At 40.4% G+C, this 17,045-nt stretch overlaps 1 protein-coding gene across 17 annotated transcripts in view; it reads left to right on the forward strand.

Moving 5' to 3' along the window:
- RYR2 (ryanodine receptor 2) overlaps window positions 1-17,045 on the forward strand; it is a 709,125-nt gene that overhangs the window by 351,185 nt on the left and 340,895 nt on the right. For all 17 annotated transcript variants that reach the window (XM_073338185.1, XM_073338183.1, XM_073338188.1 and 14 more), the window contains 3 exons: window positions 12,703-12,821; window positions 13,028-13,161; window positions 14,887-15,128. In XM_073338185.1, coding sequence (XP_073194286.1) covers window positions 12,703-12,821; window positions 13,028-13,161; window positions 14,887-15,128 — 495 coding nt within the window. The remainder of the gene's footprint in view (window positions 1-12,702; window positions 12,822-13,027; window positions 13,162-14,886; window positions 15,129-17,045) is intronic.

The raw sequence follows: 17,045 nt of genomic DNA on the forward strand, positions 1-17,045 counted from the left end.
TATTGAAAACAACTTTTTCAGGGGTTATTTCCAGTAATGGACAGTGGAGATATCCTCATGGAAAAAATAAGACTTTTTATATCATCATCACTCCATTTTAGGGTTAAAATATCATAAGAACCACTGACCTTGCTGGGAATGTGCATTTCTGATTTCGGGGTGTCAGGTTTGCCCCTACTTCGAATAATTTTAAAAATAATTCTTACCTATTTTCCAGGGCACCAATGCTGACTCTCTCTCTATCACGTGCATCCCTGCACAGAGCCCCACTTTGACGGTTCCTGCTCCCAACAAGTCAGTTCCTTCCCACTCTTACTTCTATTCTCTCTTTCTCCACAGAGATGTTGTCAATTCTGGCAGGAGATCTGAACGTGCAGCATGGTGGGGGGAGCACAAATGCTAATATACACCTGTCTCCATCCACACCTGCCTGCTGCCCCCACAGCAGTGCTGATTTCACCTAGCCCCTATATGGCTGGGCTCCTGGCTCCTCGTGGCACTCCTCTTTAATGCAGCTGGGGATTTGAGGCAGCAACTGTATATGGAGCTAAGGTTGCACTGAGGTCTCTGTGCTGCTGCCTGGGCTTTCCCAGCGTTGATGCCTTAGTGCATGCACAGGCAGCTCCCCATAGCACTGATGCCTAGTAGAGGGCTGCTGCAGTTAAGGGCTGGGGAACGTCACTGGTGCTGGCAGTACTGGAAGAACATGGAAGAACATGGGTGCTTTCATATAAGAAAGAAAAGGTCCGTTACATGTAGATTTTGCAGCGCAAGATGGAAGTTGTTGGCATTATTTTGGGGCTACCTACTGGGTTGGTTCTTTCAGCTCCTTGCTTTCATGAACACTTGAGTCTGAGAGAGTTGAAAAGAAAATCAGTCGCTTAAAAACTGACAGAGCCACTTTCAAGATCCCTTATTGTCACAACCTAGAAATTGCGTAGAGTTTGAGTACCGATTTATTTGTTCTTTTGAAAGCTTTTTTGAATAGTCGACAATGCAATAATTTTATAATAGATTGTTTCACATTTTATGTAACATACTGGGATTATGATATTCAGAAACAGTTTAGGATTTTGGGTGCCTAGACTTTTTTGCGGGGAGGTGGGTCCAATTTGAATCCCACTGAAAAAGGTCCCCATTCCCTTGTAATACCTAAAACACAATCATTGGATGTCATCAATGGACACCTGTCTCTCACAGGCATCCTACCTAGTAACACACCAGATTTGGCTCAGGACAGGACACCAGGAGACACACAATGCATTTGGTGGCTGTTTCGCTGTCCGAAAGACAGTATGAGAATTAACCTAACAACTTGAATCCCCTTAAAGGGACCTGAGTATATGATACTTATCAGGTTCCCTTTAATTTATCTCAAGTTGGGCACTATCCAACCATCACGTTTTTGTGATCCAAAATCACTAGTCACTTTTGAAAATTTAACTTTGAAAATTCATTTTTATGATAATGTAGTAAGGGATCATATGTGTATTTTATAAGTTGTAAAGGAGTCTTTATTAAAAAGTTGGCTGTTCAATTCTTTTGCATAACGAGGCTCATTCTATTGAGGAGCTTAGTAGAGGCTGGAAAGATTTTTGAAATCTTTGTTGTTAAAATGTTAACTTTTGTGCTTTTATGATCTTGGAGCTAGTGATAAGCACTGTATAAAAGTTTAGGGGTGAGATTTTCAGAAACACCTAATAGACTTTCAGTGGGACTTGTGCTCCTAAATCACTTAGGTGCTTTTGAAAATCCCACCTTCAATCAATCAATCTAATGCATCCAGCTTCTGTGCTAGGTCACAGAAGTCTTGAAGATTGTTATTTGTGGTACAAGAGTTCAGATTCAGGTTGTTCTGAATCAGTCTTATGAAAAGTAGGTCACTTTAGTACTGGCCGCCTGATTCCAGCATGATCTGCAAATTCACTCGTATGTTTGAGTTTTCCAGAATAACATCTAGGGCTCAATTCTGCAAGTTACCAAGAGCTCTGGCCTCTGAAACAATTAAGCATTTGCTTAATTTTAAGCATGTTAATATTGATTGAAATTAAGAGGACTTTTATGCTTAACTTTAAGCTTTGTGTTTTTTGGATTGGTGCCAGAAAGTATACATACCACATGCTTTGCAGTGATATGTATACAAAATGAATAAATGATTCTTGAAATTACATCTTTTAACCAAAGTATAATGACATGATGTATTCCCCTAAAATAATCAATTTTTCTAAAGTGCCACTTGTAAAGGAAAAATAGTAATTTTTCTTGGCCAGATTGAAATTTAATTCAGCTTTACTATGGAAATTTTCTAAATTTTGTCTCCGGAGTGAATGTTTTCTTGAATTTCTTCCAGTGAAAATAAGGACTTGAAGATGTGTATGGTTCTAAGCAGAACATCCATTTCTTCAGTGATGCCTTTCAGTGAGAGTAGTTAGGATACAAAGTGCCATTTCTAAGACCATAGATGGTAATCTGTTAATATTCCCATTATAAGTACCACTACATGAAATGATAGCATGAAACCATTTGGGACCATAATAAGTACATTTCCAGTGATTCTCTGATGTATTCTCACTCACCAAATTGAAGCTTAGGCTGTTTTCAGCACTCCTGTCTGAATCCCAACTGCATTACAAAGGAGATTTCAGAAGGAAGAAGCTATTTGAGGTCAATTATATTTGAGTGTAGACTCTCTGTTCTTCAAGTAAACCACTTTGAAGATATGTCAGGGGAATGTGGTCATTTCTGCCAGGAAATCAGGCAAGCTTTCTAAAATAGAATTGTCTATTCTCTCTGCTGCCAGACAGTTTGGTTATAATAACAGTAACACTTAAAACACCACAACACCTTACTTGGCAAAAGAGTCTCAGAAAAGAGAGTCTAAAACCGGAATAATTTGTCTAAACTCTGGAGTTTAAATAGAATGAGGATCCAGTTTTAGATCACCCCTTGTTTTGGTTTTGATTGGGGGGGTGGGGAAGAGTATTTCTTGAGATTTTGCAGAGCCAAGATTAGCCTGGCTTTGTTTAGTTCTACATTTCATTCTCCTTATTAAGAATGACTTACACTTTGGGCAAAATTGTGCTTGCTTACTTATGTGCATACTTGCATGGAAGACAATAAATGTATTCATGTGAATCAGATTAACAGAATTTGATCCTATCTCTTATAATAAGTAACAGTAACTTTTTGAAAATCTTTCAACATATAAAATATTTTAAATTTATTTTATTCTTATTCTAATTAGCAATGGTTTGTAAATATCTGTAAATCACAAGCAGGTACCATCATGTTTTAGAAAGCTAGGAAGCCTTAATGTTAGCTATCTCCAGATTTAAGATATTTATGTGAAGTAGATCATTCTCAAATCTCTCACTTAGAATCCTAATTGGCCTTTGGGTTTTGAGCTGAAAATCTTATTAAAGATAAACCATTTAGATTCTTTCTTCTCACTTTAAAAAATGATATAAAAGTCATTTTAAAACTCCCATATATAATTTATATTCCCTCGGGCTTACTGGATATAGTTTGCAGAGTCAAGTAGATATGAGGTAGAATTTGGTTGGAATACAAGTAATCAAAATCTTTAAGACTGAAAAGAAGTTAACTTAACTTTCAGAGCAATATTTATCTGTAAATAAGAGACTTCATGTGAGCTGTGGAGTGCGTGGATCTGTGTGTCCTACAGCAGGGGTTCTCAAGCTTGTTTCATAGCGTCCCCCTTCTTTGTGTCTGTAGTGGTTTACGCCTTCGCCTGCTCCCCCAGGCTCCCGGCCAGCAGCTCCCGCTCTCTGGCTGTCCAGCTCCGAAGGCAGAGGGGAGAGCGACAGCTGCCAGCTGGGTGCCCAGCTCCGAAGGCAGTGCTGTTTCTAGCGGCAGTGGAGAAGTCTGGGTGGTAATACCGTACCATGCCACCCTTACTCCTCTGCTGCTGTTGGTTGCAGTGCTGCCTTCAGAGTGGGATGCCCAGCCAGCAGCCCGCTGCTCTCTGGCCACCTAACTCAGAATGCTTTATGATTTCACAGCCTTCTGCTAAGGAAGGTGACCAGCTAAAACGAAACACAGCATCTTATATCTGAAGTGACCTTATTGTGCATACAAAATAGCTAACCCACCAAAAAACCCCAGAAAAACATAAAAACCCCTCTTAATAAAGGACATGATCTGTACATATAGGGTATAGCCGGCCTGGAAAACCAAATTTGTAGTCTCCTGATCATACTTCTAAAATTTATAGAAAAGTGGAAAAACAGAAATTCCAACTGTCATGCTGTCTGAAGGGGTTCATGATCATGAGTGCCAACTTCAGGGAAGACTGTCAAAATCACAGCAGACACCCCAAACTGGTGTTGCATTCTATAATTAGATTTCACCAACCCTGTAACAAATGTGAACTCCTGGATCGCTGTAACAGTCCTACCATGGAGTCACAGACTGTCTCCTTGGGCACTCCAGTGATAAATGGTCACTTACACCAAAAATCACAAAATATTCAGGTCGCTCCCAGTCACTTACCCTGGATCAGTCTGTACCTTTGATTTCATACCAAAGACAATGCTGGTAGCCAATCCTATAGTACACTAATTAAGGATTTATTAACTAGGAAAAAGAAATGTTATTTTCAGTTTAAAGCAGGCAACATCTATGCACAAATGAGTTCAGTCTATGGTTCCAAAAGGTGACAGAGATATGTAATCTGCCAGAATTGAATGTCTTTTTAGGGCTAACCCAGGTTGACCCCATGAATCTCTGCTTTTTGTTTCTTAGCTCCAGCCCCTGTAAGAGTTCAAACAGCAAAGAGATGAAAAATCTTTATCTTTATTTCCCCCTTCCAGAACTCAAACTCCTGGGATGTGCTTTCTTGCACATAGCACCGTCATGGGTGTAAGAGGGCCATTCTACCAGCCTTTGAATGGCGATGTTCCACAATGGTTCATCTGGTCTTGATAGTTCTTCTGGATGGGGAGGGGAACCACTTTTTCAGACTCTGTTCACAAATTTCAGAGCAGGCATTTTTACAATGATGAAGAAAAACCATATAGCACTGGATATAGACATTACATGTAAGATTAATGCATGCAGCAACTTACAAGCATCTTATAGAGTCTAAACACTGAATATATTCTTACAAGTTCAACACCGATCCTGAACAACATGAACATACAGGTGAGCTGGTCTGGCTTCCAGCTATGAATTTGTCAGTGCTTAGCTGATGCCTACAGCCTTGGCAAGAGCTGGCACTTCAACCATAAGGACTGGCACCATAAGCTGGCACGTTCAACCATAAGGACTCTCCTCCCTTGTAGTTGGCAGCAGGGTTTGAATTGAGGCAGTTTTGATCCTCAGTACAGACCCCTAACCCTTGAGCTAAGGAATTGTTTTGCCTTCTGTGTGGAACACTCCAAGCAGGGCCGTTTCTAGGGGCGGGTGAGCAGGACATGCCTACTTCCAGGAGGCACCATACTTCTATGTCGCTCGGGTTTTTTGTTTTTATTATTATATTTTGCTTGCCCACTTGTGGAGGGGAGGAAGGACAACTCCTGACTCTCAATACTATCCATGTCTGTTAGGTTAACTTTGCATATTGGAGACATGTTGATCAGTTATTTGGATTTTCTCCCTTCACTGAAGTGAACTAGAATGCTATCCTGCTTCCAGTGAGAGCAAATCAATGTTCAAGGAAGCAAATCAGTAAGAAAAGATTGAATACTTACAAATGTAATATACATTTAAAACTCTCATATAACAGCCTCCATTGGGTTTTCCATCATGCAGTGACAACAGTGCAATGGTTATTCATACCAGTGTGAAAATAAAAACAATTCAGTTTAGTTTCTTAATTCTTTGAAAACAAGGTCCCTGTCCCAAAGACTGGTAGGTTCCACAGATGAGTGCCCCTCCTGACATACCTCCCCACCCCTTTTTACTGAGGAGGCTTACACTTCTGCAGGCTACATACATGTGAGTCTAAAATGGTGAGAGAGAGACTGCCCACAGTATTTTAGAGCTTTATAAAAAAACACAAACCCTTAAATTCCATCTGTGGAATGCAGATTATTGAGCTTTGGTGTCATGTGCTTATGAAGACATACACTGCTTAATAAACTAGCCTTCATATTCTGTCCCATCTTTAGTTTGAAGAGTGTCTTAAATGGAAAAATTCTAAACTAAAAACAGTCCTGTTGTATCCAAAATAATGCTTCTAGCAAAATTCCATTAGATGTCAATTAGCCCTAGAAGAGAGTGTTTCTGCTAGGAGTGTGGACTGGTGATTAGAGAGCAAGACTGAGAGGCGGCAGTTCCTAGTGCCTTTACTCACTCTGCTAGTGATTTGCTTTGTATGATGGGGAGGTCACGTAACTGTTCTGTGCCTCAGTTTCCCCATGATAATACTTATTTACCTGCCATTTGGGAGTGTTGTGTAGCTTAATTCATTAATGTTTCTAAAACTTTTTCAGATTCTTGAATGCTGTAGAATTGGAAACTGATTATAAAAGTCAAACATATATGTAAAAAAATTATGTAGGATACAAATTAGATTAAAAATTAAACCAGGCCTGAAGAAAGCAGAAACCAGTACTGGGAGACCGTTCTTATTTTTGTCCTGATCTGGAGTTCTTTATTGAAGCAAAATTAAAAGATGAGAATTTGTGTGAGTAAAAAGGTGTTTGGGATTGGACCTCTTTAGCACTGAGACATCACAGAAGAAACAGAGTGGAAAATGCAAATATTCTGTCTCTTCGATGCATAAATTAAAACAAGTGTAGTGTCTCACTGTCTGGAATAAACTTCAGCTGATATTAACTAATCCTTCTAAAAATTTAAAGAAACAGTAGCATACTGGATAAACTTGTAAAGTGCAAACTGAAAATCTGTTAATCTTCTAAATGTTGATCTCCAGAAAACAGCAGAGATTAGTTTTTGAGTAAGTAAGGGAGAAATAATTTTTAAAGACATGTATGAAAAACAATTATTTTTATTCTAGGTATCTCAAATTTCATACACTAGGGATCACTGCATCTGACTGAAATTATCTGCTAGTCTTCAAACTTCTTTCTCCACTTCATGTTGACTCATTAAAATAGAATCTCCTGCCAGCATTTATAATTAAAACCCTCCACATCCCACTGTTGTTTGTGTGGATGAAAAGATCATGTAAAAGTAGAAACATCCTTGGTTTCAAATCTCTGTTAGATAGAGTTGTTGGTGTGATACTTTGTGTGTTTCCATTGTTTCTGTTAGAGGAACTCATATCAGTAAACACATTCTTCTTGACTGGATCACTGTTAGGCAGCTCCAAGGAGAGAGGGACAGGCCCATTTTGTTTTACCATGAACAAATAGGCATATTTCAATCAATGTGTGATCAAGTTACACATTCAGAAGATGTTGTCCAAGAACGCAGGGCACTTGTCCATGGGAGGATATGGCTGCCGGGAGAGCATCTGCATCTGTAGGGTTTTTTCTGTGTTTGATACCCAGGGCTCGGTTGCTACAGTGATAATGTGTGATAGATAGAGAGGTGGCTGGTTGGTCTGGAAATGGAGTCGAGGAGATAATACTTGCTTATTCAACATCATTTACTTCTTCAACATAGGCTTTTTTTACTGTATTAAAAACAAACAAAAATCTTTGAAAATAAACCCAAAATATTGTGATTGAATCCATAATCCTAGTGTTGTTCTATCACACAAGCCTGGAAATTCAAAAGTTATGGTTGCCATAGTAACCATAACTTAGTAACACTGGATCTCATGACATGTGGAGTACTGTTGGATTACTGTTCATGGCCATGCTGTTAAATGTACGCTACAGTGAGGCAGTGAGATGTGACTGAACTAACACTGTGTTGGAATGTGCTGACTTCTGTGCATTGAAATTTCAGGCCTAATATTGCACCGACTAGGACTCCATTCTACGAGGAGTGGTTGCCCTTGGCCCTAAGATTTACCCTCCTCTATTCAGTGAGCTTGGCTGGCTGTTCAGCATTACTATGGACTTGATCCAGTTCTCAGTGAAGTCCTTGAAAATCCCAGTGACAATTATTAGCTCACATTTTATTGGGGAATAAAACTAATCTGGGCTTTCAATATCAAATGAATTGAAATTGGCTGTTGTGCCATACATTGCTACAGACAGAGCAGCCCTGGCTCATAGAGGATAAGTAGGTGGAGGTAGGAGTCTGAAGAAGCCAGAAAAACCTTTAAATTTTTTTTTTTAAATAAAAGGTATCCCTAATCCTTTCTTTGCAATTGTTTTATCTTTCTACTAGCATTTATTTTTCATAGGATGATACATTGCACAACCTACACACCTTCCCCCAATAAAACTAATGTAAAATGTTTTTGTTTTATTTTAAAATTAAAACTAGCATTCTTACTAAAAGCAATAAACCACACCAGGAGTTAGATACCGATGAATTTCTCTGGAGGTTTTGGGCCTTCCATTTTATGTGTCACAAAGAAGCATGTATCACTAGTCTACCAATACATGCCTGTTGTGGCTTATTCCTACAGTAAAGCTACTAATGGCATTAAGTTATTTAGCTTTGACAATACAAATATACTAGAGAAGTTATTTGCAACTCCTCTAGAAGGGAACTTTATGGTATTTTTATAGAGACCATAGATTACTTTATCATAAAGGATTCCTGAATTATGCTTATAATATTATTCCATATTTCTTTCATACATTAAGAAGTTAGTTAGTTAATGCAAGTGGGTTCATTTTAAGGCCACTTGAAAGATACTAACTACTTTTAATTCTTTCCATGCCTGCTGTATTTCAATTTTTCTTCTTTTTGTTTTATTTTCAGAAACACTGATTACTTTGCATAATGTGGCATTTCATAAACGCTATAATGATGTGTTTTCTTCAGATATTTGTTATTTTTTGTTTTGTTAGGTAGTTTAGAATATTTTTAGATTCGTTGAGTCCCCACAAACAGCTTATTGCATGCCAGACTATGTTCTGTTGTTCCTCAGATTGTCCACCAAAGCATTTATTTTTCTCATTAAAAGATGTCAGCATGTTGTGTTAAATTTGTTTTGCTCTCTCCATCCTTACTGGAGGGTTGGTGTAATAGCCTTGGTTTAGATTGCTTCTTTTCTCTCATCTGGGTGTTCTGTTCCTCACAACAGCAACAAAATTCACATCAATAAATCAGAGTAAACCTTTTGTCACTTGAAGAATACTTCTTATGTGTGTCCAAATAGTGTTTTTTATTGTGAGTAAATTGGAACTCAATAATAAAAACATGTTCGTAAAGTCATAGAAGCATGCTTTCTACACCCCTCTGGCAAACGCTTGCCGAGTTTTGACAGAAACTTGTTCTAGATTTTATATGTTGAGGACAGTTGTTTCCTCATGCTGTAGTCTTCAGTGTCACGGTCACATGCTATAATTTCTTCTTTAGTTAGGGCCTGATCCTAGGCCCACTGCAGTCAGTGTTAAAAATCTCATTGACTTGCGTGGGATTTGTTTCATACCCTCAGTGTGCATGACAGATGTAGTGTAATGGATGCGGCAGATGACCAGTATTTATCCTTACTCTTCAGTAAGTGTCCTCTAACTCATTCACTACACACTGTCCATCCTGTGCACTGAGGACCCTCACTGAGGGGTGAGGAGTTCTGATTGGTGGAAGTGATGTTATTTTTGCTTTTCTTCGTTCTAGCTTCTGAGAAGAGTGAGAGTGTATCTCTGCCCTTTTAGCTGCAGGGAGGAGTGGTGGCAGGATTTCCCCTTCCGACTGACACACTAGCAAATGGGAATATTCTTCATTTCTAGTTTTTGTGAGGTCAGCAAATACATCCTCCATTCCTATCTGCAAGAACATGAGGGATTTCTGTCCTCTTCCTCTCTGACGCTTGGTGTGATGGGTGCTCTTGTTTCTGAGGTAGTAGTTGATCTTTTATTCCTCCCTTCACTCCGTGTACTAACAGGAAAGATGTGACATCTCTTATGCAGCTGGGTCTTACAGAGAAGTATTGGGTGGTGCTTCCTTCCATAGCAGAGTGGGAATAGATGCTGTGGTGTTACCACTGCCCGCTTCCAGGAAAAGAGAGCATGTATCTCACTCAGAGAGTCAGGGTGTGATCTTGGAGACAAGGGATGGGGGAGAGGCAGAAGGTCACAAGAGGCATGACATGACAGGATTAACACTAGACCTTGTGTAACTGCTAAGCTCAATACTGCTTCTCAGCCCTCCTTTTCAATCCTGTGACTTGTTTCTTCAGGAGGCAGCAACAGCAGCAGTTGATAGCAATTAACTGCATGCATGATGCTTATGGCTGCCAAATTTGGAGGCCCCCTGAAGCAATGGTGCCTGGACCCAGTACACATGGGATCCTGTTTTACTGCACATTGTAGGGATTTAAGTCTAATGATTCTTAATGGCAATGACTGCTGCTTTATTGGGATGGTAATTACGTTTAATTGGGAGGCTACAGGTGATTTAGTGGTTCTTAGTTCTTTGTGTGTCTCAATTTCATCCTGATTCTATTTGTTTGCTTCTTAAACAACAGCAGTTTTCAATCCCTGCTTAGCTGTGATATACACAGAGCGTATGAAGTGCTTAAAAAAAAAAGAGTACTTGTGGCACCTTAGAGACTAACAAATTTATTTGAGCATCAGCTTTTGTGAGCTACAGCTCACTTCATCGGATGCATTCAGTGGAATTTCCACTGTATTTCCCGCTGCATGAATCCGATGTCGTGAGCAGTAGCTCACGAAAACTTATGCTCAAATAAATTTGATAGTCTCTAAGGTGCCATAAGTACTCCTTTTCTTTTTACAGATATAGATTAACACGGCTGCTACTCTGAAGTGCTTCAGGATGTCTTGCTCCGGCTGCGAGAACGTTCCCTCCAAAACAGTGACATACACTGGGTCACTGTGTTAGGAATCTCACATCTGCCCCTCCTCCAGCATTGGGCAGGATTCAAAGTTTCAGTTTTGGTGCATTGTTAGTGTGACTGAATTTTTTTTTACATATTTCAGACAATATTATGCTGTGGGAAAATATAAACACAAACACACACACACACAGTGTGTGTGTTATGTCTGAAGTACATACGTAGGGTGAAATCTTGAGCCTTTTGAAGTTGGTGGGAGTTTTGCCATTGACTTCAGTGGGGCCAGGAATTCTCTCATATTTTGCTTGTGAACAATAATTATCAAATGTATCTGCAGAGATCAAAGTGAATTGTAATATACTACTCTTCTGTTAACCTTGTCCCTAAATCCACTTGTTCTGCTAAGCCTATCAGTAACAATATCAACATGATATTCTTTTATTTGTTCACTGTATACTGTTGAAGGCAGCAATTTTAAAACTTTGTCGATTGCTGGGCAAATGCAATGTGCAGTGACGCCCATGTGTAGTTATCTATATAATAAGATTACTGGGATGTCACTCTCTGTGTCACTCTGAAGCCTAAACTGTCTAAATCAGTGTGAAGTGATGGAAGCTGCTACAAGCATGGTTGAGAGCTTTCAGTCTGTTACTGTCCAATTTTTTAATTTCTCAGTCACTTTGACTTTATGAATTACCGTAGCTGTACATCACACAGGTATAAAGTATGTATCTGTGCCATGCCGAGAGTTTTAGACCTTTGTGATATTGGAGGTGGCTCAACCGATTATTACCCTTACTTAACGTGCATGCAGCAATTTTATTGGTTATATGAGGGTGACTGGACAGACAGTGGATTACCCATCTCCTGTTTTGGTCAATGGGCCTGAAGCCAGCAAGTGGCTGCTGTTTCCCTACAGTTTATCCGCATGGGGGAATGAGGCTGCCCTTAATGAGGTTGGCTGCCTCCTCCCATTGTTTTCAATGCGACTGAAGCCATCCCCACACACACAATGGCTGCCACACTATCATTGATGTACTACACAGGGAATGTGAGGAGAAGTAGAGACTCTGTGAAAGGTGAATGGGGATAATGGGGTGCTGGGGAGGACCAGGAGTCTGATGATGTTTCAGGGGAATGGGGTGCTGTGTTGTTTGGGGACAAGAGAGAGGCTAAGCTGGGCACAGAGGATAGTGGTGGGGATGGGAGATGGAGGGGGTAGAACAACAGCTCCCCCAGCCTGGGTGTAGTGGTTGGTAAGGGGGGTCCCCTCCAAGCAGCCAGGGGAAGGCAGTGTTGTAGTGTTGCCAGCTCTCACAAACTGATCACAAGTTCCAGGATTTTAGGGATGACTCAAGAAGCTTCCCTGTGCCCACAGTCTTCAGGAGGGGTCATGTTGGCAGCACTCTGTTCTAGAGCCCTGGGGCTGAGGATGCAGACCTGCCCTGCCACTGAGCCCTGCCTTCATGTAATGCCCTATAGGAGAGAGAGGGTCCAGGGGCAGCATGATGTGGTTGGAGGAGGGGGAATTTGGGAAGTGGTGCTACTGGGACCTGGGCAGAGGAGAAACCCCAGAGCAGTTGGAGAGTGGGGGAGTCAGGGAAATGGTGCTTCGGGTACAAAGAACTAGAACAGAGGTTGGTATGTTTGAGTTAGGTGAAGTGCACTGAAGTTGTCACATGCACATTATTAAATTGCAATTTTTACATGTTTTGCATTCATATGCTTGTTGCCTAATATTTTTGTCCAGGAGTCACATGACTCTACAGATTTCATGGGGGCAATAGCACAGACTTTCAGCTAGTGAGATTATATAATCAATACATGATTACTATTTTTTACCTTCTCAGGAATTCTGGAGGTTTTGCACTGTGTGTTGGTGGAAAGTCCAGAAGCTCTAAACATTATTAAGGAAGGACATATTAAATCGATTATCTGTCTTTTGGACAAACATGGAAGAAACCATAAGGTATGTAAGATATTTCTCTGAATAAAGGAACTGCACTGAATAAGAAAAGCAGGTTATCTGTAAAAGTGAAATTCCAAATGGTAAAATGTGTATCTCATTCGAAGGGATGGGGTATCAATACAGTTCCCTTCAGTAGTCCATGCTGATTCTTAATGTTCTAATATGAAAAGTAAATTACAGTGAAAAGAACTTAATTTCTTTTATAGGTTTTAGATGTCTTGTGCTCTCTCTGTGTATGCCATGGAGTCGCTGTGCGGTCTAATCAACATCTAATCTGTGACAATCTCCTACCAGGAAGAGATCTCCTCCTACAGACACGCCTTGTGAACCATGTGAGCAGGTAAAAGAAAAATATTTACTTAAATATAGATCAGCAAAGCAAAAGGAATCTGAGTTCTTGTGCTAAGACGATAACTGCAGTCATTAAGAGAAAAATCTATTTAACCATAGCACAGGAATCACCTCTGTGAATCTTTCTAAAGACAATGCGTTAACTGGCATATTGTGGCTTTGATAAATTATATCCATAAGAATCTGAACAGGAACTATAGCCAGCTGTCGTAAGTAAAAGCAAACCTAAACTTAATTATGGGGCAGTGTTGCAGTAGTTAGAGAACCGGACAGCTCTAAATGGCTCCCTGATACACCCCCATTCCTACACTGAGCATATGTTTATGCAGGAGAGAATTTGACCTTTCAAGTGAAGGGTCCTATACCAGCAAATAAGTCATTTAATCATTGAGTGGGAGGAAAAACGTAAATATAAAAATGTGAATGATAACAATGTGATAACAAAAAGAAAAGGAGTACTTGTGGCACCTTAGAGACTAACCAATTTATTTGAGCATAAGCTTTCGTGAGCTACAGCTCACTTCATCGGATGCATTCAGTGAAATTTTTTATGCTCAAATAAATTGGTTAGTCTCTAAGGTGCCACAAGTACTCCTTTTCTTTTTGAGAATACAGACTAACATGGCTGCTACTCTGAAATGTGATAACAGACTTTTTAAAAGTCTTTTAAAATCAAGATTGGATACCTTCCTTAAAAAACAAAACAAAACCACAGGCTCTAGCTCAAACAGAATTTATGGACTTGTGAAATTGTTGGGTGAAGTTCTATGGCCTGTGTTACACAGAAGGTCACACTAGATGATCACAATGATCCCTTCTGGCCTTAAAATCTATGAATGAACTTCTGTACCTCATTTTAGTGATCTATATTGCTAATTTGCACGAATGGCTGGTATACCATTATGAATTATTGGATTTACAAATTGGTGAATAAGTGAACATTTATTTTACAAATTTATTGTAGTTTTAGTTATAACATTTCACAGTAAAGTGTTCTGTAGTACATTTTATAAGTGTAATAAAGTCCTAGTACTGCAGAATGAGACCATTCTACAGTATCTACTCTCTATACTTTTTCTGTTGGTGCGGGAAGAGGCTGTCATTATTGTGTGTGCAAATTTGAAGGTGTGCAATGTGAATTAGTAAAGTTGTACAGTAGAACCTTAAAATTACAAACACCAAAGTTACGAACTGACTGGCCAACCACACACCTCAGCTGGACCCGGAAGTATGCAATCAGGCAGCAGCAGAAACAAATGAAAACGAATAAAAAAAATTAAGGGAAAGGGAACTGTTTTGGTGCTTGGTTCATTTAAATTAAGATGGTTAAAAGCAGCATTTTTCTTCTGCATAGTACAGTTTTTCAAAGCTATATTAACTCAATGTTCAGTTGTAAACTTGAAAGAACAACCATAAGATTTACAAACAACCACTATTCCCAAGATTCTACTGCACTTAAAAGTGCACAGTATTATTACAGGTGTTTGATTAGTAGTGCTGGTTTAATTGCTGAAAATTACAATTTTGATTGAACTGTATGGGAAGCTTTTCCACCAGAAATTTTGAAGAACTTTCATTTTGTTCTTCACTTCTAATGAAACAAGACATACATTCAATAAGTGGTAAACACAAATTGAGAAAAAGAAATCTAACTACTGTAACATGTTCTTCTAATCTGTTTTTATGGCTACCCATTTTCCCCCTTTGTTTTAAGCATGAGACCCAATATCTTCCTTGGGATCGGCGAAGGCTCCGCCCAATACAGAAAATGGTACTATGAGCTTATGGTGGACTATGTGGAGCCCTTTGTGACAGCAGAAGCTACTCATCTTCGAGTGGGCTGGGCTTCAACAGAGGGCTATTCACCCTACCCTGGGGGAGGTGAAGAATGGGGTGGAAATGGTGTTGGCGATGACCTGTACTCTTATGGATTTGATGGTCTTCATCTGTGGTCAGGTAAAGCATTTTTAATTTTTTGATAAAGGGATGTGGGACAGCCATTTCCAGTAAGTCTGTGGTATCTAGCAGCATCAAAATAAATCATGTATGTAGATGACATGGGGAGTAGGTGGCCAGCCCTCTGTGGAGAAAGAGCTGGTTAGGGACTATTTAGAAAAGCTGGACGTGCACAAATCCATGGGGCCGGACGAGTTGCATCCGAAAGTGATAAAGGAATTGGCGGCTGTGATTGCAGAGCCATTGGCCATTATCTTTGAAAACTCGTGGCGAATGGGGGAAGTCCCAGATGACTGGAAAAAGGCTAATGTAGTGCCAATCTTTAAAAAAGGGAAGAAGGAGGATCCTGGGAACTACAGGCCAGTCAGCCTCACCTCAGTCCCCGGAAAAGTCATGGAGCAGGTCCTCAAGGAATCAATCCTGAAGCACTTACATGAGAGGAAAGTGATCAGGAACAGTCAGCATGGATTCACCAAGGGAAGGTCATGCCTGACTAATCTAATCGCCTTCTATGATGAGATTACTGGTTCAGTGGATGAAGGGAAAGCAGTGGATGTATTGTTTCTTGACGTTAGCAAAGCTTTTGACACGGTCTCCCACAGCATTCTTGTCAGCAAGTTAAAGAAGTACGGGCTGGATGAATGCACTATAAGGTGGGTAGAAAGTTGGCTAGATTGTCAGGCTCAACGGGTAGTGATCAATGGCTCCATGTCTAGTTGGCAGCCGGTGTCAAGTGGAGTGCCCCAGGGGTCGGTCCTGGGGCTGGTTTTGTTCAATATCTGCATAAATGATCTGGAGGATGGTGTGGATTGCACTCTCAGCAAATTTGTGGATGATACTAAACTGGGAGGAGTGGTTGATACGCTGGAGGGCAGGGATAGGATACAGAGGGACCTAGAGAAATTGGAGGATTGGGCCAAAAGAAATCTGATGAGGTTCAATAAGGATAAGTGCAGGGTCCTGCACTTAGGACGGAAGAACCCAATGCACAGCTACAGACTAGAGACCGAATGGCTCGGCAGCAGTTCTGCGGAAAAGGACCTAGGGGTGACAGTGGACGAGAAGCTGGATATGAGTCAACAGTGTGCCCTTGTTGCCAAGAAGGCCAGTGGCATTTTGGGATGTATAAGTAGGGGCATAGCGAGCAGATCGAGGGACGTGATCGTTCCCCTCTATTCGACATTGGTGAGGCCTCATCTGGAATACTGTGTCCAGTTTTGGGCCCCACACTACAAGAAGGATGTGGATAAATTGGAGAGAGTCCAGTGAAGGGCAACAAAAATGATTAGGGGTCTGGAACACATGAGTTATGAGGAGAGGCTGAGGGAATTGGGATTATTTAGTCTACGGAAGAGAAGAATGAGGGGGGATTTGATAGCTGCTTTCAACTACCTGAAAGGGGGTTCCAAAGAGGATGGCTCTAGACTGTTCTCAGTGGTAGCAGATGACTGAACAAGGAGTAATGGTCTCAAGTTGCAGTGGGGGAGGTTTAGGTTGGATATTAGGAAAAACTTCTTCACTAGGAGGGTGGTGAAACACTGGACTGCGTTACCTAGGGAGGTGGTAGAATCTCCTTCCTTAGAAGTTTTTAAGGTCAGGCTTGACAAAGCCCTGGCTGGGATGATTTAATTGGGGATTGTTCCTGCTTTGAGCAAGGGGTTGGACTAGATGACCTCCTGAGGTCCCTTCCAACCCTGATATTCTATGATTCTATGAATGCTAGGGCATTTGGGGTAAAATGCAGAATCAGAGTTCCATTCTGGGTTTTTTTAAGTTGACTACTTTCATCTAAAAGACAGTTGAATTCAAAACAATGCAATTTATAGATGGAATCATAATCTGGTTCCACCCAAGGCTTTTTTTTTTTTAACAGTGCATTCCAAAGCTTTGCTTTAAAACTTCAAAGGTACAGAAAAT

Source organism: Lepidochelys kempii, chromosome 3 (assembly GCF_965140265.1).
Source record: "Lepidochelys kempii isolate rLepKem1 chromosome 3, rLepKem1.hap2, whole genome shotgun sequence".
Classification (NCBI taxonomy): Eukaryota; Metazoa; Chordata; order Testudines; family Cheloniidae; genus Lepidochelys; species Lepidochelys kempii.